The sequence below is a fragment of the Penicillium daleae genome (genome assembly GCF_028827525.1).
Source record: "Penicillium daleae strain IBT 16125 chromosome Unknown utg000005l_segment0_segment0, whole genome shotgun sequence".
In the NCBI taxonomy this organism is placed as follows: Eukaryota; Fungi; Ascomycota; class Eurotiomycetes; order Eurotiales; family Aspergillaceae; genus Penicillium; species Penicillium daleae.
This window is the reverse complement of record NW_026623153.1, coordinates 3,447,916-3,471,604: the sequence shown is the minus strand read 5'-3', so window position 1 is coordinate 3,471,604 and position 23,689 is coordinate 3,447,916. Positions and strand designations below refer to the sequence as shown.

At 52.7% G+C, this 23,689-nt stretch overlaps 8 protein-coding genes across 8 annotated transcripts; 5 read left to right on the top strand and 3 right to left on the bottom strand.

Moving 5' to 3' along the window:
- Positions 1-851: 851 nt before the first annotated feature.
- kexB (kexin kexB) lies at positions 852-3,427 on the top strand (the record flags this gene model as incomplete). Its single annotated transcript, XM_056908812.1, has 2 exons — positions 852-2,602; positions 2,671-3,427. The coding sequence occupies 2 exons, from the start codon at positions 852-854 to the stop codon at positions 3,425-3,427; spliced, it is 2,508 nt and encodes an 835-aa protein (XP_056767430.1).
- A 584-nt stretch (positions 3,428-4,011) lies between these two features.
- On the top strand, positions 4,012-5,623 carry N7458_005429 (sorting nexin-4; the record flags this gene model as incomplete). Its single annotated transcript, XM_056908811.1, has 2 exons — positions 4,012-4,305; positions 4,433-5,623. The coding sequence occupies 2 exons, from the start codon at positions 4,012-4,014 to the stop codon at positions 5,621-5,623; spliced, it is 1,485 nt and encodes a 494-aa protein (XP_056767429.1).
- Positions 5,624-6,945: 1,322 nt separating this feature from the next.
- N7458_005428 (putative ubiquinone biosynthesis monooxgenase (Coq6)) lies at positions 6,946-8,547 on the top strand (the record flags this gene model as incomplete). Its single annotated transcript, XM_056908810.1, has 2 exons — positions 6,946-7,117; positions 7,181-8,547. The coding sequence occupies 2 exons, from the start codon at positions 6,946-6,948 to the stop codon at positions 8,545-8,547; spliced, it is 1,539 nt and encodes a 512-aa protein (XP_056767428.1).
- Positions 8,548-9,030: 483 nt separating this feature from the next.
- Positions 9,031-10,867, bottom strand: N7458_005427 (histidine--tRNA ligase; the record flags this gene model as incomplete). Its single annotated transcript, XM_056908809.1, has 2 exons — positions 9,031-9,306; positions 9,362-10,867. The coding sequence occupies 2 exons, from the start codon at positions 10,865-10,867 to the stop codon at positions 9,031-9,033; spliced, it is 1,782 nt and encodes a 593-aa protein (XP_056767427.1).
- A 3,889-nt stretch (positions 10,868-14,756) lies between these two features.
- Positions 14,757-17,260, top strand: creB (uncharacterized protein; the record flags this gene model as incomplete). Its single annotated transcript, XM_056908808.1, has 4 exons — positions 14,757-14,792; positions 14,927-15,064; positions 15,162-15,688; positions 15,790-17,260. The coding sequence occupies 4 exons, from the start codon at positions 14,757-14,759 to the stop codon at positions 17,258-17,260; spliced, it is 2,172 nt and encodes a 723-aa protein (XP_056767426.1).
- Positions 17,261-18,451: 1,191 nt separating this feature from the next.
- N7458_005425 (YOS1 family protein) lies at positions 18,452-19,029 on the bottom strand (the record flags this gene model as incomplete). Its single annotated transcript, XM_056908807.1, has 4 exons — positions 18,452-18,507; positions 18,671-18,781; positions 18,877-18,936; positions 18,996-19,029. 4 exons carry the CDS (start codon positions 19,027-19,029, stop codon positions 18,452-18,454), a joined length of 261 nt encoding a protein of 86 aa, XP_056767425.1.
- Positions 19,030-19,193: 164 nt separating this feature from the next.
- Positions 19,194-21,009, top strand: N7458_005424 (dolichyl-P-Man:Man(7)GlcNAc(2)-PP-dolichol alpha-1,6-mannosyltransferase; the record flags this gene model as incomplete). Its single annotated transcript, XM_056908806.1, has 3 exons — positions 19,194-19,203; positions 19,261-19,533; positions 19,607-21,009. The coding sequence occupies 3 exons, from the start codon at positions 19,194-19,196 to the stop codon at positions 21,007-21,009; spliced, it is 1,686 nt and encodes a 561-aa protein (XP_056767424.1).
- Positions 21,010-21,742: 733 nt separating this feature from the next.
- N7458_005423 (dynactin subunit 2) lies at positions 21,743-23,351 on the bottom strand (the record flags this gene model as incomplete). Its single annotated transcript, XM_056908805.1, has 3 exons — positions 21,743-23,131; positions 23,201-23,260; positions 23,313-23,351. 3 exons carry the CDS (start codon positions 23,349-23,351, stop codon positions 21,743-21,745), a joined length of 1,488 nt encoding a protein of 495 aa, XP_056767423.1.
- Positions 23,352-23,689: the final 338 nt, after the last annotated feature.

Below are 23,689 nucleotides of genomic sequence, written 5' to 3'. Positions count from 1 at the left end.
GTAGTTCATCAGAGAATGCCTGTTTGAGGGGCACACCTTGGAAGCATCTTCCAAATACAAATCCAAGGAGACTTTAATATCTCTACCTAACAACAGACACTTTATACTCTGCATTAATCAAATTAGTCCTAACTAGCTGACCTGTCCCTCGTTCGTATGCAAGGAATCCAAGGGACTATGAGACAGACTATCAGGGACGTGCCGCGGTCGACTAAGCAGATAAGTTACTCAATATCTAACTATTTGGTCTTCTTATGGAAGAATCAGGAGGGTTGGTCTAAACCAAAAGAATCTAGTCTGTATTTTGCAACTGTTAGTTTAGTGATCCTCGTAGGATATGGTGGTGCCTAGTCATCCATCAAGACGGAGTCCAGCCTCGAGAGTCGAGCCTTCTTGGGTGTGGCAGTACGTAAGCGTCAGCCATTGAACTAGTTAACACTCACAGCCCTTTGGACTGCAGAAGCAACCGTGGTCTTTCATGAAAGAAACAGTATCAGAACAGACCAAGAGAGCACACTGTCTGCAATTCAAAGGCGGCTCAGACCCTCTTTTCTCCGCCACAAACCACACCCCCCGAGTGGGCTGCCCGCTGAATTCGGCACTCAATAAGGTCCCGTGTTATTCTCTCACCCCCGACGATCCTCCTATTCTACGAATCCTCTCGCCACCTCTCCTTTCCCATTCTTACCCTCGCCCTAAACTTTCAACCCTTTCCACTCTTCATATCCCTTAAGCTACGGAAATAAGGTCTGGCACCTTTCATGGCAGCAGCGCGATCTATTCTCCGTCCCTTACCCTGAGAGCAAGCGCGCTACCTTGCCTCGAACCGCCGACCGGCCACCCCATCCATCATGCGTGTCGCTGGCGGCATTGCTGTCGCCCTCAGCTTAGTAGGCGCAGCCTCCGCATCCCTCCATCCTCGCTCCCATGAATCTCGCGACTATTTCGCCCTTCACCTCGATGATGCCACTCCTCCGGCCGACGTTGCACGAATGCTAGGTGCTCGACATGAGGGACAGATCGGGGAGCTTGCCGGCCATCACACCTTCTCACTGCCTCGAGAGCAGAGCCCAGACTTCAATGCCGCATTGGATAGCTTGAAATCTAGGCGAAAGCTCCGTCGCCGATCGGGTGAGGGGGTTGCATCCAGGAGTACAGATCCGCTGGAGGGAATTCTATGGTCACAGAAGCTGGAGCCGCCTCGACAAAGGCTGCAGAAGCGGGCGCCTCCCGTTTCTTCCAAGCACTTGGTTGAGAGAATCAGCCCAAGAGCGGATCCAAAAGCGCTGGAGGAACAGACTAAGATGATGTCAACTTTAGGAATCACCGACCCGATCTTCAAAGACCAATGGCATCTATATAACGTCCAGCAGCCCGGTCACGATCTCAATGTGACGGGTGTCTGGCTGGAGGGAATCACTGGCCATGGAGTGGCGACGGCTGTCGTTGACGATGGATTGGATATGTACAGCAACGACTTGAAGCCCAATTACTTTGCCCAGGGCTCGTGGGATTTCAACGAACATGGACCCGAGCCGCGACCTCTCTTGTACGACGACAAGCACGGTACGCGGTGCTCGGGCGAAATCGCAGCGGCCAAAAATGATGTGTGTGGTGTGGGTGTTGCTTACGACAGCAAGGTGTCGGGTATTCGGATTCTATCCAAGGCGATTGACGATATCGACGAAGCAGCTGCCATCAACTTTGCCTTCCAAGATAACGATATCTACTCCTGCTCGTGGGGTCCTCCCGACGATGGTGCAACCATGGATGCGCCAGGTCTTTTGATCAAGCGGGCGATGGTCAACGGTGTGCAGCAGGGACGAGGTGGAAAGGGCTCGATCTTCGTGTTTGCCGCCGGTAACGGCGCCCTCTTTGGCGACAACTGCAACTTCGACGGATACACCAACAGCATTTATAGTGTAACCGTCGGGGCTATTGACCGACAAGGAAACCACCCGACCTACTCCGAGTCCTGCTCCGCGCAGCTGGTTGTCGCATACAGCAGTGGATCTGGGGATGCAATTCACACGACTGATGTGGGTACGGACAAGTGCTATTCACAGCACGGTGGTACTTCGGCGGCAGGCCCGCTTGCCGCCGGCTCGATTGCCCTTGCGCTCAGTACTCGACCGGAACTCACCTGGCGTGACATTCAATATTTGATGATTGAAACAGCGGTGCCGGTCAACGAGAATGATGGAAGCTGGGTGGATCTTCCTTCTGGGAAGAAATTCAGCCATGACTGGGGTTTTGGCAAGGTCGATACGTATGCTTTGGTTCACAAGGCCCAGACTTGGGATCTGGTGAAGCCCCAGGCGTGGTTTAATTCTCCCTGGCTGCGAGTACACAACAGCATTCCCCAGGGCGCTCAAGGTCTTCTGAGCCGCTATGTGGTGAAGGACGAGCAGCTGAAGGGTGCAAATTTCGGCAAGTTGGAGCATGTTACGGTGACAATGAACATCAACCACACTCGCCGTGGTGATCTCAGCGTGGAACTGCGTAGTCCGAAGGGCATCGTCAGTCATCTCAGTGTCGCTCGTCAGGGCGACGATGAAAAAGCAGGTTATGTTGATTGGACCTTTATGTCTGTTGCTCACTGGTATGTGCGAATCGTTCTGATCTTCTACCACGTCTTCTTGTGCAATTCGTATGCTAACTTCAAGTCAGGGGCGAATCACCCGCGGGAGAGTGGACTGTGATTGTCAAGGATACCCAAGTCAACGAGTTTACTGGCGATTTCATTGATTGGAGACTCAACCTCTGGGGTGAATCCATCGACGGTACCAACCAATCTCTTCACCCACTTCCCGAAGAGAACGATGATGATCACCCGTACGAGGAAGCGCACGTAGCCACCACTACTGTTGAAGCTGTGCCTATAAAGACCGCCACCCCTACCAACCCTGATGACCATCACGACCGGCCAGTCAATCAGAAGCCCAGTGACTCGGCCGCGACCGGACTACCTACTGAAGAATTAGACACCACCGTCACCGGTGCTCCCACCAGTGCCGCTTCTCCTACCTCGACCTCTTCTTCGGACCATCTGTCCAGCTACCTTCCCTCTTTTGGCGCTTCGAAGCGCACTCAAGTTTGGATCTACGCATCTCTGGCGATGATTATCATGTTCTTCATTGGCTTGGGTGTCTACTTCCAGCTTCAGCGTCTGAAGCGTCGCCGCACCAGCCCTAATGATGATTATGAGTTCGAAATGATCGAGGACGAGGATGAGATGCACCCCATGACTGGTGCAGGTGGCCGGACTCAACGTCGGGGCGGTGAGTTATACAATGCCTTTGCTGGTGAGAGCGACGAGGAGATCTTCAGTGACGATGAGGGCCCGTACCGGGACCAACTGGGTTACGTTCCTGAAAAGGACGGCGAGGACGACTCCAACGATCGCTTGTTGTCTGAAAAGCGGTGATTCATGTTATAAGAGTTGTGTGCTTTTTCTCTTCTTGCATTGGGTGCGGTTATCATCATACGTGCTAGCTACTATATTGGGGACTAGGTCTATTTTGGAGTCGCGCATAGAAAGGGCGAGGCTGCCTGGAGTTTCTGTAAATCTACCACCTTCTTACAACCAAAGATGTTAAAACAACACTTTTGTATCAAATTTAGTAAATCCTGACAAGAAGCAATTTGTGTATATTGGAACACAGAGGCAGTGCCGATCATTTACACCATAAGATCAATAGGAAAGCGGCCTCTGCCCACGCGCGACCGAAAGCGATGACGACGTTGCCGCCTTTGGGGGGAACTCCGCCTTTTGGGGAAAGGACGATCATCTGAATCCAACTGGCCCAGCTCCTCAGCTTCCCATCTTCCCAGCTTCCTCCCGCCTCAGCCACCCCATTTTCAGTTATTCGCACCTCTCTGCGCGTTCCATATTTGTCGCATCAGGTTTCTTTGATCTTCGGTCATTTCTCGGCCCCCACAACTGTGCTCTAGCAACGAAGCACCATTCCGCCGGGATACCACGGGTGAGACCGACCACCCCTCCCCGCCATGGATGAACACGACGACTTCGACAACGTCTCTTGGAGGAACGACCCAGAAAGTGACGCTTCTCGACCGACCACCTCGGGTACAGAAGCCGAGGAGCCCCATAGACATGATCAAGACACCAATGGCAAGCGGAGGATGAGCTCCGCGCACGAGGAACCCCAGGCTGGCTCGCTGGCCGATGCTGTAGACCTGGCTGGTATCGGCGATGGCGTGCTGGAATGCCGTGTCGACTCGCCCCTGAAGGAGAACGACGGTACAAAAGATGCATATATCTCCTATCTTGTTACAACGAATGTGAGCGTTCCCTTTGGAGCTTCCTGGCGAAGTTGTTTCGTTACTACGGCTGCCTGCCGCATCCTCGGAAGCTCTCCATATCCACCTCTATTGCTACGACCAAATCGCTAACACACAGGCCTTTTAGACCGACTTCAAGTCGTTCCAGAAAGCAGAATTTAGCGTACGGCGACGATTCACCGACTTCTATTTCCTGTACAAGACGCTCTATCGCGAATATCCCGCTTGCGCGGTACCGCCCCTTCCGGATAAGCACAAGATGGAGTACGTACGAGGAGACCGGTTTGGACCAGAGTTCACCACGCGGCGATCATGGTCGCTGCATCGGTTTCTGAAGCGCCTGACGCTCCATCCGGTCCTCCGCCGTGCACCACTCCTCATCATTTTCCTGGAGTCGCCGGACTGGAATGCGCATGTGCGGTTACACTCGACCCGAGGCTCGACCAGTACCTCGTCTGACAACGCCGGGACGGGAATCTTTGATAATTTCACAGATACCTTTGTCAACGCCTTCACCAAAGTACACAAGCCTGACCGGCGGTTTATCGAGGTGAAGGAGAAGGCAGATAAGCTGGACGAGGATCTGTCGCATGTCGAGAAGACAGTGGCACGGGTTGCGCGACGGGAAGCTGATCTAGAAACGGATTACACGGACCTGGCAATGCAGTTCCGCAAGCTTGTTCCGCTCGAGCCAGCAGTCGAGATGCCCTTACAGGTGTTTGCAGCCTCTGTGGAGGAAACTGCACGCGGGGTGCATGATTTGAAGGACCACACAGATCAAAACTACCTCGGCTCGCTGCGCGATATGGAAGCATACATTCTTTCCGTGAAAGCGCTGTTGAAGACTCGTGAACAGAAACAACTAGACTTTGAAGCCCTCGTCGATTATCGCAACAAGGCCGTCGCCGAGCGCGACTCGCTCGCTGCTAATCCCGCCGCCTATTATGCCTCTAACCCGCTTACATCCTCCCCAGCCTCCTTCATCCGCTCCAAGATGGAGGACATGCGCGGTGTCGACCACGAACAGTCCCGCCGCGAGCGTGTCCGCAAGCTTGAGCTGCGCATTGACGAACTCACCCGTGAGGTCGAGTCCGCCAAGACTACTTCCGAGATGTTCGACGAAGAAGTCGTTCGCGAAGTAGCAGACTTTGAGCGCATCAAGGCGGTCGAGTTTCGTGATTCTCTCGGCGCCCTTGCCGAGGCTCATATCGACTTCTACCAGGGTGTCTTGTCTACCTGGGAGCGGTTCGTTGCAGAAATGGAGGGTGATGCTGAGGGTGGTCTTGAGGCTGATTCTCACGCTGCTGGATCGCGGTAGGCTAGACATGGATGTACTTTGGGTGGAGAAGGGATGGGATTTGTCTATGAAGTCAGATATTTTTCGTATAGCTGTTCATGGGCCGACTTTCTTACCTAGCTTGTTTCTACCATTTCATACCCGTAATACCATCACGTTTCTTCCATGCTAGCGTCAAGGTCTCCCCGTAGTACTTTGCTAAATTGTCATCCTGTGAGACAAGGAAGAAGCGTTTACAGAACCATCGCCAGTACGACTTCTAGAGACGATCAGCATCAACGGAATGTAGAGTGAACATGGGTTATACCCCCAGTATTGGTATTCCAGTCACTCTCCCCCCTCATATGGCCTAGTGGTCTATTGACCTTTGGGTGTGCCCTGGAAAGGGCAAACATGTGATGGGAATAGGTACAGCCTCCAGTGTCGAGTATAACTCCACGGGATGGTCGGGCACATCCCTAGGCGGGGAGAGTGGGCGGGTGGGCATGCGAGGTGGTGGCAGCACCTCCTCGCGGATAAAGATCTTTTTTGAATTTTTTTTGGATTCTCCTACATTTAGTACTTCTTAAATTAAGCTTATATTTTATTTTAATTATTTAAGGGCTTTCGAAGATATTGCGCGGCTATAAAATAGTCCTGTGTATCGGGTGTGCTGTCGTGGCTGACTCTAGATGATGTACTTCGGCATCGTGAGATGGCGATGGAGCATCGCCATAATGTATATAGGGAATCAGAAGGTAGAGGGTTCAATTCGCGGAGGTAGAGACTTGCCCATTTCTATTTTGGGGAGGTCTTAGATATGACTAGTTGGATATGGCTCGAATATCAATAGGGACCGTTCAGAAGCAACCGTTGTTATGTTTGACATCTTGATATAACTTGATGTTCATCGAACATAGAGCTTTCAGAGCATTCACTGGACATGCAAATCCAGGGTAGACGACTACTGTTTTTCCTTAAGAGGGCGTAAATGAACTCCTTCGAGAAATACCTTAATTGGGGAAGCTCTTCTTTTTTACTCTTCTTACACTGGACTGGCCGGCTGGAACGATTGAATATTGGGCTGTGCTCGTTTCTGACCCGTTTCTCAAAATCGTTCCACGAAGTCTGCTTGAACTCCAGGCTTGGTTGTCCATGCAAGTTCCAGGATTATGTGGTGGATAAAAGGATTCCTAATTAGCATTAGTATGTAGTACAATAAACGTTTGTGTAGTGCCATTAACTGAGTTCCAGGTTTATCCAAAGTGGAAGTAGGGCTGTTTGTCTTGTTTGCAATGGGCATCTCGGCGCGGAGCGTTTCCTGATCATTCGATTCCCCGCGCAAATCCAATTCCTCAAACACAATGCGTCCAATTCCGCGAGCCGCATTGCGGTCATATGTCTGTCCATCATGCCGACATGGCATTAGCGCTGGCCGGCGACGGTTCGGTACCAAGTCTGACCAAAAGCCCGACATCTACGATGTGGTCTGTGTCGGAGGTGGCCCGGCGGGTCTAGGACTTCTGGCTGCTCTGCGTGAGTAATAATACCGCCAAAGACAAGAGAGGTGGGCAATATGCTAATGCTGGACCATTGCAGGAGCTTCCCCCGTTACTTCAAAGCTCAAGGTCGCCCTCATTGAAAGCCAGGATCTCAACAAGGCGCGGTCCTGGAACATGGACTCGACACAGTTCTCCAACCGAGTCAGCAGCTTGACACCCTCGTCTAAGGCGTTCCTGCAGAAAATTGGTGCATGGGAGCACTTGGATACGCAGCGTGTGCAGGACTATCAGGAGATGCAGGTGTGGGATGGCGAGAGCGGATCCCGAATATCATTTGACTGGTCCATGGATACGCCGGATTTCGAGGATCCGCGCACCGTGGCGACGATGACGGAGAATTCAAATCTGGTGCGCGGTCTTCTACGGAGAATTGCGGCATCTGGGGACGAGAATCTGACGCTCTTCTCGAATACCACCGTTGCTGGTATCGAGAACGGAACGGATCTTCGGACTGAGGGCCCAGACCTCTCAGCTTGGCCTGTCTTGTCTATCAAGCCAACAGGAGCCAGTACAGAGACTCAATCCTCCTCCCGGATTGCGGCAAGGCTTTTGGTGGGTGCGGACGGGATCAACAGCCCTGTGCGCTCGTTCGCAGACATTCCTACCCACGGCTGGGACTATAACCGACACGGCATCGTGGCTACTCTTTCCCTCGCGGACCCCGACACTCCTCCATTCCCAGACTACATGCGCACAGCTTACCAGCGCTTCCTCCCTGCACTCGGTGGTCCAATTGCCCTCCTCCCTCTACCAAGTAACCACGCCACCCTTGTCTGGTCTACAACTCCCCAAAACGCCGCATACCTCAAATCCCTCCCCGCACCCGCCTTCCTAGCCATGGTCAACGCAGCCTTCCGCCTGTCCATGACAGACCTCAAGTACATGATGGGCATGGCGCAACCGGCGCAACCATCTTCAGAAGCTACCTCCCACGAGGACGAGCTCTCCTGGCGTCTCCAGCACACCCCGCTCCCTGCACACACCCCACCTACCGCGACGGGCGTGCAAACGGGCACCGTCGCATCATTCCCACTGCGCTTCCGCCACGCAGCACAGTACATTTCTCCACGGGTTGCTCTTGTCGGTGACGCAGCACACGTCATTCACCCGCTGGCCGGTCAGGGTCTGAACTTGGGTCTTGCAGACGTTGCTGCGCTCTCGCGGACGATCGAGTATGCGGTCTCGCACGGTATGGATATCGGTGATCTGCTGACGCTGGAGCGGTACTCGTCGGAGCGGTATCTGCCTAATGCTAAGATCGGGGGTGCTTGCGATCTGTTGCATAAGATGTACAATATCCCGGGTCAGGGTCCTGTCACCTGGGCGCGGAGCCTGGGGTTGGATGTGATTGATAAGCTGCCGTTTGTGAAGTCGTTCTTGATGAAGAATGCTGAGGGGTATTAGGCGTGTTGGACGATGCCAGTCTTTTTGTATTTCTACCTGTATATCTAGTTGCCTTTCTTACAATGTTGGAATATTGTTCAGCCTTCGCTTTGTCACTTCTTGAATTTGGGTGTAGTTTCAGGATTCAGTACTTGATATTCGGGTGCTTCAGGTTGTCCCCTACTATGGTATCGAGGCACCATCAGAGTGTATATAACAGCCACTGCTCGCAAAAATGAGCATACAAGGCATTGGGTATCGGTTATGCCCAAGGTATGTTAAGGCCATGCAAAACCCCAAGTCTTTCCAAAGTCAGAAACAGAAGTACCCGATGACCCGGGCACATGCAAAGAAAGAGGTAGGTAGAATCTATATTTTAAAAAGGAAATGGGGGAGGAGAAGATGCTAAGCTGCCGGATGGGGTAACAAAGAGATAACAAAGGAAAAGAAGAAAATCAAAACGCCCGATCATTCACTTTTTGTGTAATGGAAAAATGCAGGGAATCAAACCTGCACCCCCTGCAGCTGCTGCGCCAAGCTAATGACAGAGCCACCGTGTTTCTTAGCAAGGCGGGCCTGCAGCTCGGGGATGAGCGAGGCCAGTTCGACTTCGACACCCTCCTTCTCGGGGTGGTCCTTGTCCAGACCCATCTCCTTGATCTTGACCTTACCGGCGGCCAGCTCGTCCTCGCCGATGATAATACCAAATGGAATGCCGCCGTCCTCGGCAGCCTTGAATTGCTGCTGGGGCTTGGGCTTGGCCTTGTAGGAGAACTCAGCCTAGAGATAGGCGTTAGCACGTATTATGAAATAAAGAGTGAATGTTGTGTCTTACCTTGATACCGGCACTCCACAGCTTCTGGCAGATGTCCATACGCTCCTTGAGCATACCAGTGAAGCCCTTGCCACCAAAGGCCATAACCAAAACGTCGACCTCGCTATTACGCAGGGTCTTGGCTTTGTGCTCACGTTCGAGGCGAGCCTTGGTGATAGAGAAGATACGGTCGACACCGAACGAGATACCCACGCAGGGAATCTGGGCCTTGGGCAGGAACATGCCCACAAGATTATCATAGCGTCCACCGGCGGCAACACTGCCAACACCAAGGGTAGGGTCATCGGACCGGTCCTCGTCCTCGGGGTTCTTGGACTTGCCCTTCTTGCTGGCCTTCTTCAGCTGTTCGGCCTCGGGGGCATCAGACTGCACAGCGGGGGCAGATCCCTCGGTGATAACCTCGTAGATAACACCAGTGTAATAATCCAATCCACGGGCCAGAGACATATCGAAGGAGATCTTATCCAGGACGTTGAATGCCTCCAGGTAGTCCATCATCAGGGCCATGTCGTCCAGACCAGCCTTGGCAGAGGCGTTGGAAGTGAGCCTCTCATCCTGGAGCAACTTCTCCAACAACTCACGGCCACCCTTGTTCATAACATATGTCTCAATAAGATCAGCCGCGGCACCATCAAGGCCCTTCTGTTCAACCATCTCCTTGCGCACTTCCGCCCAAGACATCTTATCCAACTTATCAACGGCACTAGAGATAGGCCGGATCTTGTCCTCCGGGACACCGCAGACCTGGAACACACCGTCCAGAATCTTACGGTGGTTGATCTTGATCGTGTACCGGCCGTTCCAGCCCAGCTCCTCAAACACCTCGCTCACAATACGCATGACCTCGGCATCGGGAATCATAGCGTCGAAAGTACCGGCGATGTCGAAGTCACACTGGTAGAACTCGCGCATGCGGCCCTTACTAACGGCAGGCTGGTCTCGGCGGTACACTTTGGCAATGTGATAGCGCTTGATGCTGCGGACATCCGGGTTCATGGCCAGCCAACGCGCAAAGGGGACCGTCAGATCATAACGCAGCGAGCAGATCTCACCACCCTGGTCCTGCAGGTCGTAGATGAGCTTCGAGTCCTCACCATATTTGCCGGCCAGAATCTCGCGGAGTTCGAAGACGGGGGTATCGAGGGCAGTGCCGCCGTGGCGCTTGAAAACGTCGGCGATGGTGGTGAAAATACGGTCCCGGAGGATGGCGTCGGACCCGCACCAGTCCTTGGTGCCCTTGGGGGTCTTGAGGTTAAACGTGGGACCCTTATCCTTGCCCATTGTGTCGATCTGCGCGGCGAGACGAGGGATTGAGGAAAAAGAATGAGTGCGGCGGGGGAGGGATGAGTGGTGGGGGATGGTGGGGGCTCGGAGACAAATTTGATTCGAGGCGGCGGCGCGCTGCCGTTGCGCTGGCAAATGAGTCACGCGAATGAGAGAGGCCGCACTGAAAGAGTCGCCAATTGCTCGTCGTGCAGAGCGTAGTGAAGCAGGAAAGCACGTCATAAAAGCGTCTCGAGCTTTGGGCGATTAAATTTGGGTTGCCAGATTTGGTCGGCCGGGCCTTCTTCCTGCTTCGGGGGAGTTTTTCCGCGAGTTTTTCCGGGTCACTCACGAAGTATAAAGCATTGTCTGTGCTGTTTTGAACCTTTACAACGTGAGCTTTGGTTTTGATCTGATATAGAATCTCCTGATATCAGTCCTAGCAGACTTATAGGATAATATTGGCAGACTTTGACCCTCTTTCCGACCGACTCCCGTACACAATAAGACCTTTCTATAGACCGGGGTGGTCAACTCAAAACTTCGAACAATAAAAATCCCTTCATGCTTTTAATGAATTCACGCATTCAATGAATGAGTTTATATCTAAGCTAATCAATCAGCCATTGATAGAAGGGGAATAATTTATCTAAGCCAAAAAATTCCACATGATCCATCCATGTGCGGAGGAAGGCTAGCTGAAATTGACCCGACCTCCTGAGGCGACATTGACGATGTGCTATTTCACCTTATGCTCCCAGCCTACTTCTCAAAAAGACTCTTGATTTCACTTTGCTGCCATAGAACAATTTCTGATCAATCATTCTAGGTGTAGACACATACCTCAGCACTTTGCAGCAATGTCCAATCTATCCACTAATTTGGAGAGGATTCGTAAGACCCATCCGCAACGGATGCAGATTGGTTGGTATCCTTCTAGAGCTAACTCAATGAAGAAAGCCGACTTGTGCTTTGGCATTACGGTCTATGTTTCCTTCCTTGAACAGAATGTGGGGGATCTCTTCCACCCCGAAGACTCGCCTTGTCAGCCAGTCTCTGGGAGTAATGCATCTTGCTTGATACCTCGCCTATGTATGAACATAGTCGGTGTAAGGAGTAGGTCAGCCGCACAAAAGAGAAACATTGGATCCTCCAACTTGGATTAAGAGTCAGTTCAAGGGTTAGGCAATTACTGTAGTAGTAAGTACTGTAGTGTACTAAGTTTGTGGCAACTCCACGAGCGAGGGATGTGTAAGCTTCATTAAGGCTAACTAAGCCTTCCCCAGCAGGTGCATGTCGAATATGTACCCCGCTGAGCCAAACTACGAAGTCCAGGTCCAATCAGCCGCCATAGCTTACGGTAATGTTCTACTCCGTGTTGGGCACAAGAATAGATTAAAGACTACCCGTCCCGCGAATCAGATGGCACAGCCATGAAATGGCCTTTAAACCACGACCAAAGCAATTGGTAAAAAGGGATTTTGCAACTAATCAGGCTGATCAGTAGCTGAGCTGAAGTCAGCCTATACGATAGTCCATCTGATAATTTGGATGAGAGGGAAAGCTGCCGTGCTTCATATCCAATTGAGGATCATTGGCAAGCATCCAAGCTGACTGCCTTCAGCTTTCAAGCGTTCATCTCACGGGCGCCAAGGGCGATTACTGATTCGGTTAACTTTTTCGGGTTTGCCAAGAAGAAAACCAAATTGGCGCACAGGGACAGTCTTGGTTGTTTGTCTTGTTCTTGCATAGGTCCAATCTCACATGTCCAATGCGGATGTAACAGGTGATGTTTCTTCACACCGAATGGACAATAATAGTACTACATACTAACGATTACGGTTAAATCATTCGATATGCTCTGGGCAGCTGGCGGATTGGCCCCCCCCTATGTTGTACTGTACATGCATCTCGGGCAAGAAAGACGCGGCTTGGCTTTCAGCCGTGGTATCGAGTGATAGTATGGACCAGCCTCCAGCCTTGGCCCGCCGCCTTGTTCATGCTGTAGCTGTATTAGCTCTAAGCTCCCTACTGACCATTTCCAATCATACTGTGATCGATGAGGTCCCCAGACTGCGGGAGCATAGACACAGCCTGTGGCGTGTTTGGACCCCAATAATAGAAGGTTATGAGAGGGTCTCTCCCATCGTAAACTACTTCCAGAAGCATGCACGTACATACATTGGGTGGCCAGTGTCGATGATGTATCTAGCGCACTGGACCCCCACCAAGGAAGCCTATTATTGACTCGCAGCGTTGCTGCAAGTGGGCACCTGTATACTTTCCTGGGGGAAGGGATAGCTGTGCTTTGCTCGGAACGTTGCCGCCCATCGGAGTGTGGGAGGAGACCTAGCATTGGAGCGTCAATTGTGCCCGGGCCGCGCGGCGGCAGGGATTGGAGAGGACTCTCGTGTAGGTGTGCACTCCGTATCGGAGGATCATAGGATGGATGGCCTTTGTGACTCTAGCCTCCTTGCATTGGGGGCGATCTGATGATGTAGATGTTGGGTTTTCGCCCCCGCGTTGCGCCCTGGTCAGAGTCCATAAGTAGTAGTACTCAGATACTCCGTCCTCCGTACTGTGTACTCTGCTGTCTGCTGTAGCCCAGCGCAGTCTAGTCAGAAGAGGACCCCCGCCACTTTCCCCATGGCAGCGACGATCATTGGCCGTTCCGGCACGCCATGCGAGGGGCGGACACATGGCCCGTGAGCCAAACAGCGAGAGTCAAGCCAATCAGCGATCATCAATCAAGAGGGGGTTGCCAGAGTTTGTGGACCAGCGCGAAAAAAGGAGGAGGTTTCCATGGCCGTGGGGGAGGGGGGCTCCGCTGGGGAAACGAAAAATGCATCTGGCCGACCGAAGAAAGGCAGACAAGGAAAAACGAGGCCCATGACATAACGGGCCTTGTTATCTCCTCCACTGGGCAACCCACTCTGTCCTCCGGTATATCCGACGGAGGCGCGAAAGATCGAAATTCTGCTCGAGTCGTTGCAGGCAGAGAACCAGAAAAATCGGCGATTGGCTCAGTACCTGCCTTAGGGACTCCACGTGGCTCAAGCGTGTCGCGGCACTTCAGACAGTTAGACTTGGGGGATTTCTGGTAGCAAGACCGAATGGGGATGGTCTGGCTCGGCTGACAGAACTAGGCCAGAAAGCAGTTTAGCCGGAGACGGATCCTTGGAGGTGGACGCCTGCGGTCCACCGCTGGAGAGGGCAAAGTTAGTCGAGTGACCGCCCAAATCGGGGCGTTTCTGGACGTGGACTGCGCGAAATACGATGGCCATCAGTCATCAAGATAAGCGGTTGGTCAACGAGTTAATCAACTAGCGTAAGTGAACTAGTTGACTATCTGAGGTATTGGGGTTCTTATTCTTATTATATTCAGAAGAGGATACAGAACAAGGATGCCTAGACTCGAATACCAAGTATACTACAGTACTTAGGCCTCCAGGAATGACAATAACGGCGGTATCTGTATCCTATACATAACATGGTTTCCATCCTATCATGACTACTACTGTACTCGGTCTTCCTCCAAGCTTGACCCCCCAGTGATTATCAATCGAGGCTACTACTGATTCTAGTAACTCCTGTCACTAACTCGGTCGGTGCGTGTCCCGACAGCCTGGCCTTTGGACTCGACCACTCTTTCTCTGGTTCCGTCCATTTTAACTCCGCTCCGCCGTCATCTTCGTCCTGTCACTGTCTGGTCCTCATCCCTCTTTTCCTACTCTTCTCCTCTTCAGGAACGGCGCCACCAACCTACCGACTCTTCTCTACCGACTCTTCTCATCCTGCCTTGACCCTCTTTCCACCCCCTCATTGTTCGTTCACCTTTCCCCCTCCTTCGTGGGTTCCCGTTCAGTGTCGGCTTCTGGACGCTTCCGCCGTGGCTTTCCCCGGACCGCTCTCTCCGCGACTCAACGTTCCTGATCTCGTTCCCCGATTTACCCCAACCTGAACCCTCCACGACCCTTCCCTCGTCCTCATCTCTTTCCGCCCTCACTGGTTTCATCTCCTTTTTGACTCTCATCTCTTTTCTTCGCCCATGTGCCTCCTTGGTTGCGACCGATAAACTTCGTTCTCGCCTCTCCATGCAGCTGAGCGCGACCGAGGAGAACACACATCGATCATGAAGGGGCTCTTCTCCCCTCGCCGGAGCATTGGGGTAAGCGATTCAATTTCAACCAGCATCGTCCATTCCTGGCGGTCGTGCAGCAGCCGAGAGTACCCCCGGTCACCGGTTGCTGCTCGTGAGACCATTTCGTTTGGAACCCGGTACTGACGCTTCCCCTCGTACAGGCTCCAACCAACCCTTCGCCCGCGCCGCCGCCCAAGAAAGATCCCCAAACACCACAGGTGTCCCCGCTAGAGAAGCGACTGAAGGATATGGGGCCGATTCGTGGCGATGGTAGCGACAAGTTTTTTGGCATGGAAAACGTGAGCCCTTCCCCCTCCCCCAACTCGGGTCTCTTTTGCGCGAGAGGCCGATGGATCGACACTGTTGAGACTGACCCAGTGATACATGCGCCTACAGTATGGAAACACCTGCTATTGCAATTCGATTCTGCAATGCCTTTACTACTCTGTTCCCTTCCGCGAGGCTGTGATCAACTACCCGCAGCGCACGCCCGTTGAGAGCCTCGAGGCCGCCCTCGCTCAGAACCTCCGATATCAGAACCCTAATGCGCATTTAGAGGCCGAGGCACAGGCAGCCAAGCAGAAGGCTGCTGCCCCGTCGCCATCAGCGCGCCAGGCGGGTGTGCCTCCCAACCAACCACAGAAGCCCGAAGATAAGGACTCGCCCGAATACAAGAAGAAGGTTGCACTCCAGACGCTTCCATTGATGGAGACGAAGAACAATGCTGCCAGTTACGGCATGTCGGAATCTCTTTTCACGTCCCTGAAGGATATCTTCGAGTCTCTGGTGGGTAGCCAGTCCCGGATTGGAGTGATCCGGCCACATCAATTCTTGGATGTGTTGCGGCGGGAGCATGAGATGTTTCGCACGGCCATGCATCAGGATGCCCATGAGTTTTTGAATCTCCTGCTGAATGAGGTGGTGTCAAATGTCGAAGCGGAAGCTACGAAACAATCATTCACGGAAAAGACCCTTCCTTCGCCCCCTCTGATAGCGCAGAATCATTGGGAATGATGACTAACAGCACAGGCTCAAAGTCTCCAAACACCACCAGATGGGTGCATGAACTGTTTGAAGGAATTTTGACTTCGGAGACCAAGTGCTTGACTTGCGAAAAGGTCTCCCAGCGCGATGAGGTGTTCCTGGATCTTTCGGTCGACCTGGAGCAGCATTCATCCGTAACCGCTTGTCTTCGAAAATTCTCGGCGGAGGAGATGCTTTGCGAGCGGAACAAATTCCACTGTGACAACTGCGGTGGCCTCCAAGAGGCTGAGAAGCGTATGAAGATCAAGCGCCTCCCCAGAGTGTTGGCCTTACACCTCAAGCGCTTCAAGTACACGGAGGACTTGCAACGACTACAGAAGCTCTTCCACCGGGTCGTCTACCCATACCATCTCCGCCTGTTCAACACGACTGACGACGCCGAGGACCCGGATCGGCTTTACGAGTTGTACGCCGTTGTCGTTCATATCGGAGGTGGGCCTTATCATGGCCATTACGTTGCGATTATTAAAACTGAGGATCGTGGCTGGTTACTGTTTGATGACGAGCTGGTAGAACCAGTCGACAAAAACTACGTCCGGAACTTCTTCGGTGATCGACCCGGTTTGGCCTGTGCGTACGTTTTGTTCTACCAGGAGACCACGCTCGAGGCTGTGATGCGAGAGCAAGCTCAGGAGGACGCGGCAAATAGCGCGGCCGCAGCCGAGGCCAGCGACCTTGGGAAGACTAACGGATACTCGACATCGCCAAACAATTTGGTCCAAGTGCACAGCGCCAGTTTCGTTCCTTCGGAGGAACAGCATCGGTTTACTCCCATCAGCAAAATGACCACCGCCCCTCAGCTGGAGCCTCATTACGAACAGCCCGAGTCCGATTCGTCCTCGCAACAACAGCCCGTTCAACCCGCACAGCCTCAACCTCCATTGCCATCAATCCCTGATGAGCAGCCCCCGGTTCTGAGCGCGAAGAAGAGTGACGTGCAGTCAAAGAAGGAGAAGGCTCGTGAGGAGAAGGAGCGTCGCGCAGCGGAGAAAGACCGGGAGAAGAACGAAAAGGCTCGCCGCAGAGAGCTCGAGCTGCAGCACCAAATGGAGGCCAGACGTGAAGCCGAGGAACTCCGAAGGGCGATCGAGGCCAGCAAGGCGGATGCTGATCTCGGCCCCGAGAATGGGTCACCTAGAAAATCCTCCAGCTTCAGTTTCCTTCGCCGCAGCAGTCGCAGCCTGAGCCATCGCCTCGGCAAGGACAAAGAGCCCCGAGTGTCAACTTCGGATCTGGTGCCCACACTGGTTCCCGAGGCCCCGGTCCAGGAAGCAGCAGATCTTGAACAGTTCGGGGTATCGCCAAAGGATACGTCTCCTCTTTCCAATCCCAAGTTGGCCTCGCGAGTTCCTGTGCCTCCACCGGCACCCAAGGACACCAAGGAATTCAAGAACGAAAAGACTGGCCACACTCACCGATGGAGGTCTCTCAGCTTCAAGAAGACAGCATGAAAGCCCGGTCATGGTATTTTCAGGGAGCATTTCGTTTTTCTTGCATCTGCAGTTGCGTTTCACGGAGATACCCCCTCACCCTTTCTAACACAATCAACCCCATCATCATCATGCACATATAAGCGCGATTTGCTTCTTGCACATAGCTTTCCGTGGATGTATCAACACTATTTATGTCATTGTGCCATTTCTTGTCCTTCCATCTCATTCTCTTGTTGGACGGCATGCTCGACACGTCTCTCAGAGCTGTCTTCCGCGTCTGGCCTCTCCTAGGCCTTTCCTACAGATATGTCTTTCTAGACTACCTTACTCTCCGTTTATGGCTTGTCCTTCCTCTCTTGCTGCTGCTGCTGCTGCGTTGCTAGTCTCTGTAACATGTACGGCGGCATAATACCTGTGCCGGCGGGGTCCGTCTCTCCCCATGCTGGCGTGAAAAGGGAGGCGTTTTCCATTTATGCCATGACTTTTGGGATTGCAAATGCTGGTCAGCATTGGATTTGGTCTTTGTTGATTCTTGACTGGCGTTTTCTCCTTTCCCCCTCTTGTGTTCTTGTCTTTTCCTTTCCGATCAGCGAGCGAGTCCTTTTAGTCTTATTTGCATGCTTGTATCTACTTATGCTGTGCTTTTCCTCAGTCGCCATTTTCCTGCAAATGTGGTCAAATAGCTTATGAATTTTTTGATGATATGATCTCCACCTTGCTTTAGTCACTGAGACTCTATTGTATCATTCAGTTGAAATGCAGGTGTTCTATGTTTTTGAATAAGTAGTTCTTTTTGTTTTTGTGTTGATTGATTCATGGGTATATACAAGTCGATGGCTGAAAAGGCGAATCAAAAAGACAACCAAACCAAGGAGCCTTCGCAGTTCAGTTCGCATAGAAAAAAGAAACGAGGAACAGAGCCATCCTTGGGAATATCGATCTGTTAATTCCACTAGAAACACCACAGCCCACCATTTATTCCTCCAATTTTCCCTTTAAGAATCTTGTTCACTCGTATACATCGTGCTGCGTTGATTTTGTGGCAGAGAAGAAAAAAAGAGTGCCAGGCTATGTAGCCCGACTCCGCTGGAACGAAACAGGGTAGGTGCCGCGATACTGGGGAATGGGGAGAGGTAGGATCATGCGTGGGGTTCTGCTCCTGTCTTTCGTGTATGACGGTACTGCATAGAAGCTAGGTGGAACAGGATATCAACCGAGGATGAGCTCATAGGCGATAATAATCATATTGATGACGATGAGTGGTACTGTGGTGAACAATGCGCGTTAGCTGGGATGTGGCCCTGACCATTTTTGCTGGCTGCCTGTTTTTCCCTCGAGCGTGGGAGTAGCAATGCACACGGTCCCGCGTCGAGGGTGGATTTCAGGACTCGGATTGTAAACTAGAAAATGATTGGAATGGCCACATACTCCGCATCACTGTCCGTACACTGGCGATCAAGTTGACCGATTTCGCCTTCACGCTGGTGCTGTCGTAGGTTGCGCCGAAGCCGGGCTCAGCTTGTGTGCGGCCCCATCCAACTGTTCAGTTCGAGATTTGTTAGCTATATAGCTCAAGTATAGTGTTCACGATGGTGTGTGTGGTCGGCGCGGTGTTAAGGGAGGGAGGAACGCACTGCGAGCGAGGAAGCGGTCCTCGGAGAGGACGGCGATGGCGTTGATGATGAGGACAATAACTGGGGAGGGATGTTAGTTTGAGAACACCAGGCATAGCTAGATTGATAATCTGACTCACCGTAGACTAGCTTCCCAAGGCCGAAGAGCAGCATCTTGTTGCGCGTTGGGGATGCGGTGGGTTAGTGTCGGAGAGGGAGTGACGGAGTTGATAAGGTGAGCTTGAGGTGCGGCGGAAGCGCCAGATCTCCGGATTAAACATTGAACATCCACCCAACATTGAACAACCCTCACACTCGACCTCGCCAATGCCGCCACCATGAGACATGGTCAGTTAGTACCAGACTTTCTAGATGTTAAAGTGATTGATAGCTAACATGTTACAGCATGGATTGGACTCGTGTTCCTGCTGGCGGGTTTAATCCTGCTGCACCTCTTTGTCGCACCGTATACCAAGGTCGAGGAGTCGTTCCATGTCCAAGCTACACATGACATCCTCACACACGGATTCCCGTTCGGCGACGACATTGACCGCAGTAATTATGACCATTTCGAGTTTCCCGGTGCCGTTCCTAGGACTGCGGTCGGAGCGACTATTCTCGCCGGCTTGTCGCAGCCAGTAACCGCTGTATGGGCGGGAGTCAACCGGCAAATTCTGGGTAAGAAGCTATTTCTGCTGCTATACTTGAATTATCATGTCTGATGAATCTAACTGATACCTGACATGTCTAGCTCGCGCTATCCTCGGCTTGTATAATGCCGCTGCTTTGGGTATTTTCGCCCAAGGCTTGCGGAATAGCTTTGGCCAGACTGTAGCTGTGTGGTACCTCCTGTTCCAGGGGAGTCAATTCCACCTGATCTACTATGCCTCGAGACCACTATCGAATATGTTTGCCTTTGGGCTGACTACCATCGCCATGCGATATCTCTTGCCGGACTGGTCGTCTAAACCAGGAGTTCGTGATGGCTCCCTGAGGATGAAGTTGGCCTTGTGCCTTCTTACGATGGCAGGCGTAATTTTCCGTGCCGAATTGGCAATTTTAGTCGCCTTTACAGCACTGTTTCTCCTTGCCACTCGCGGGATGCGCATCCTCTCGGATATTATTGTGGCTGGCGCTGTGGGACTTTCAAATGGGTTCATTCTCACGGTCTGCATTGACAGGATGTTCTGGAAGGAACCTGTGTGGCCGGAATTGAACGCATTCCTGTTCAACGTTATCGAGGGGCAATCTTCAGCATGGGGTACGGAGCCATTTTACTTCTACTTTGTGAATGCGCTGCCTAGACTCCTGTTGAACCCGCTAGTCTACCTAATCGCCATTCCTGTTGCGCTAGGCCATCCTGCTCTCCGTCGGCCGATCCTTCCGCTACTTGCGCCGTCGATGTGCTTTGTGGCACTGTACAGCGTCCAGCCTCACAAGGAGTGGCGCTTCATCATCTACGTCGTTCCAGTTCTCACTGCTACGGCTGCTCTGGGAGCGGGATATCTGTGGAACCGCCGAGACAAATCGGTCTTTGCACGTATCGCATCTCACCTGCTAATACTATCCACCGCTGCATCCTTCCTTTTGTCCAACCTCGTGCTTCTGCCCGCGTCGGCGGCCAATTACCCTGGTGCCAGCGCGTTAAACGCACTTCACAAGCATCATTTCCAGCAATCATTGACAAGTGGCGGAGCTTCGGTCTACCTTGGAAACCTTGCCTGCCAAACAGGAGTCACACGCTTCCTTCAGCAACCCTCAGAGCAGGGCTGGCGGTACGACAAGACGGAAGATGAGGACATGAAGTCCACCAGGGAATTCTGGGACAAGTTCGACTACGTCGTCGTTGAAGCTTCTACAGATGCAGAAGCCAAGGATGCCGATGAAACCCAGTTGCACCATGCACTGCCCTTGTCAAACTGGGAGACAGCTACAGTCATTGATGGCTTTTCTGGTATTTCTATCTTGAGGCCAGGTACTCCTGCAACTGGTCTCGTCGAGCGACGGATACTGTCAAAGGTGGCGGGCGAATCTCTATATAATGCGTACGCCGGGGTTAGAGATTCCGCTAGGAAGCTTGTCCTGCGTGGGTGGTGGGTGGAACTGAAGATGAGCCCGAGAGTCAAGGTCCTTAAGCGCATACGAGACAACTAGTCACGGCTTTCCGGCTACTAATATACCACCGCGTATCAAAGGTGTTCTTGTTCTGCGGAAACTGATTACCTGGCTGTCTATCATTCCATTCCCAGTCATATGTGTAATGCGAATATAACCGAAGTACCTGGAAACAATTCGTTGACAGCCCGCATCGCAAAGAATCACCTTATTCTCGGTGATTTCAACTGCCAGGGCCGAAAAATTAGATCGAATCCCCGAGACCAGGGCCACCAGTCCCGAAGTTCTGTGGAAAAGAGCTCATCGAACTCCCATCTCATACAAAACTATGCTGTGTTTCTCCTGCGCAGTCTTGGCTTGGAAACAGTCAAGGTTGGTATATCGTTCTAGCTTGAGATTATGCAGTATCCCAACATCCTTCTGAGATGTGGAGGTACTTGTGTGCTTCAAGGGGGACCTGAGAAGTAGGACCTATTGGCGAGGGGTAGGCTAGCTAGTACCTACATGCTCCTGCATCAACGACAAAACTCTAGAAATGGAGGCGAACCTCCTTGATATTATGTCCAAGAAATCCATTGTACACTCATTCAGTGGTGAATAGACTATGCAGCCACGAATTTTGACAAGAATTATCAACAGAAGGCTATCTTGACCCCACCCAAGGCACCAGGCGCTTAGAGCTGAACAAAACAAATGCAACAGGGTATTATGCATCATGATAGATCTGCATCCTTACCAGGAGCAGACCAAAGTAAAACCAGACTTCAATCATCTACAGACCACCAGGAGGGCCTTCCAGACGGGCCATACGAGACTCCAGATCTCGCACCCAGGGTTCAACAGTCTCGACGTTTGAGCGCAGAGATGCCTCGCCTTGTTTCATCTTCTCTTCAACGGCCGTGAGACCCTCGCGCCATTGCCCAATCTCAGTGGCCATCTCTGCATGCCGTTTCTCAAGCTCGTTGAGAGATTCGGCAGCGTGAGCGGCACCGGCATGACAAGCACGTAGGGAGCGAAGACGTTCCAGCACACTCGGTAGTAAAGGATGCAGGGACTGAATGGTTGGGAGGGTGGCGTAGAGCGCTTGAATCTTGGCGATTTGTTCGTCGTCCACAGCACCAGAGCCTTCTGCTGCAGTCACAGCGTCTCCATCGGAGCCTGAAGCAATTCGCGCGGTCTGGGCAGCCTTGGCTGCGTCAGCTGCACGCTTGCGAGCAGAGGCAAGTGCCTCAGCATCGGTGGTTAACTTGCGGACTCGCGTGGACAAAGATTCCAATTGTGTAGTGGTCAATCCAGGGACTGCGCCTGGACCGCCAGAGGTGGGGTTTGCGCCAACGAGTAGACCGGTGAGTGCCGAGAGGCGGGAGGTCATTTGTTCCAGTGCAGGGAGCACGGGTTGCAAAGCCGGCTCACTGAGGCCATCGCCGACGAATGGGTTCGAAGAGCTCGAAATTCCCATCGACGCTTCGAGGAGAGCCAGGCGTCCTTCAAACGCAGCTGCATGAGAGAGCAGTCCCGCAGATGGAGGGGCAGCGGCGGTCTGGGATGGTACGGGTGTAACGGCCGCTGTTGCGGACTCGCTGGTTGGGTTAGGTTGCTTTTGGGCGTCTGCACTGGGTGTCGGAGCACTCTGGGACCCAGTGTCAAGCTTCTTTGCGAGCAACGTCGCGGCCGAATATGAAGCAGCCTGGCCGCCACGAGAGGAGGCATGCAAATTGTCCAATGCTCGACTCAGCTCCACGACACCGTCACCCAGTGTATTCTCTCCCGACCTGTCAGCTGCAGATGTAGCCTGATTCACGCCAGTCTCTAACCCGTCATTTGCCCCAGAGCTAGACCGGTTCTCCATTTCCACTTTCAAGTCCTCAACTTCGCGCCGCAGACGTGCCAGCTTTCGCTCGAGCGACTCGTCTTCGCTGTCACTCAAATCACCGACCTCCTCAGTTCCATCCTCACGTCTCCGCCGCCTCCGGTTGCTTTTATCTTTGCTACGATATGCTTGGCGCTTTGAAGAAATGCTGTCGGAGAAATTGGCGTCGCGCGCGTCGACCGCCGCACCCATGAAATGCAGACGCGCCTGGTCGGCATTGACGCCCTCGCGGTCAATGTCGGAGTTGAAACCGGCATCATCATGGTCGGAGTCTGTGCGAAGAGTTGCAGTCTGGATTATTAGATACAATTGTTAGTTTGGACCCATGCGATTCTCGTAGCAGGGAATGGGGGGACTCACGGGGACGGTGGAGGCTTCGTCGGTCAGGTCAGGGGTTTCGTAAATGTCCGGGGCTGGATCCTGAAAGACAGGGTCAGTAGTACTCGCATAGAATATCGTACTGGAGACTCACCAGGTCAGGTAGACCGGCGTACTTCTTGTTGAATGCCATGGCGATTGTGTGTGGGGGGGGAGTGAGTGGCCGTCAACAATGAATTCCACCTTTTGGGGAACTATACCCACTCCGAGGGTCGGTCTTGGCAACCTCAGGCAGTCAGGCATCGAGGCACCAAAAACCAGGCCCCACCAACGACATCATCGCCCTTTCCCAATTTGGCGCCGCTGAATCAGCGCGCACGTGTCAGCCTCGGGAGAAACACATGCGATGAAGGCAACCTTGAACCAGGGCAGGGTATATAATAGGGGAACTCGAGCGACTAGTGTCTACGTAGTCTCTGACATTCTCCCTCGTGGTCTCTCCTGATTCCAAGTGTGCTCTTTCCAATTCCA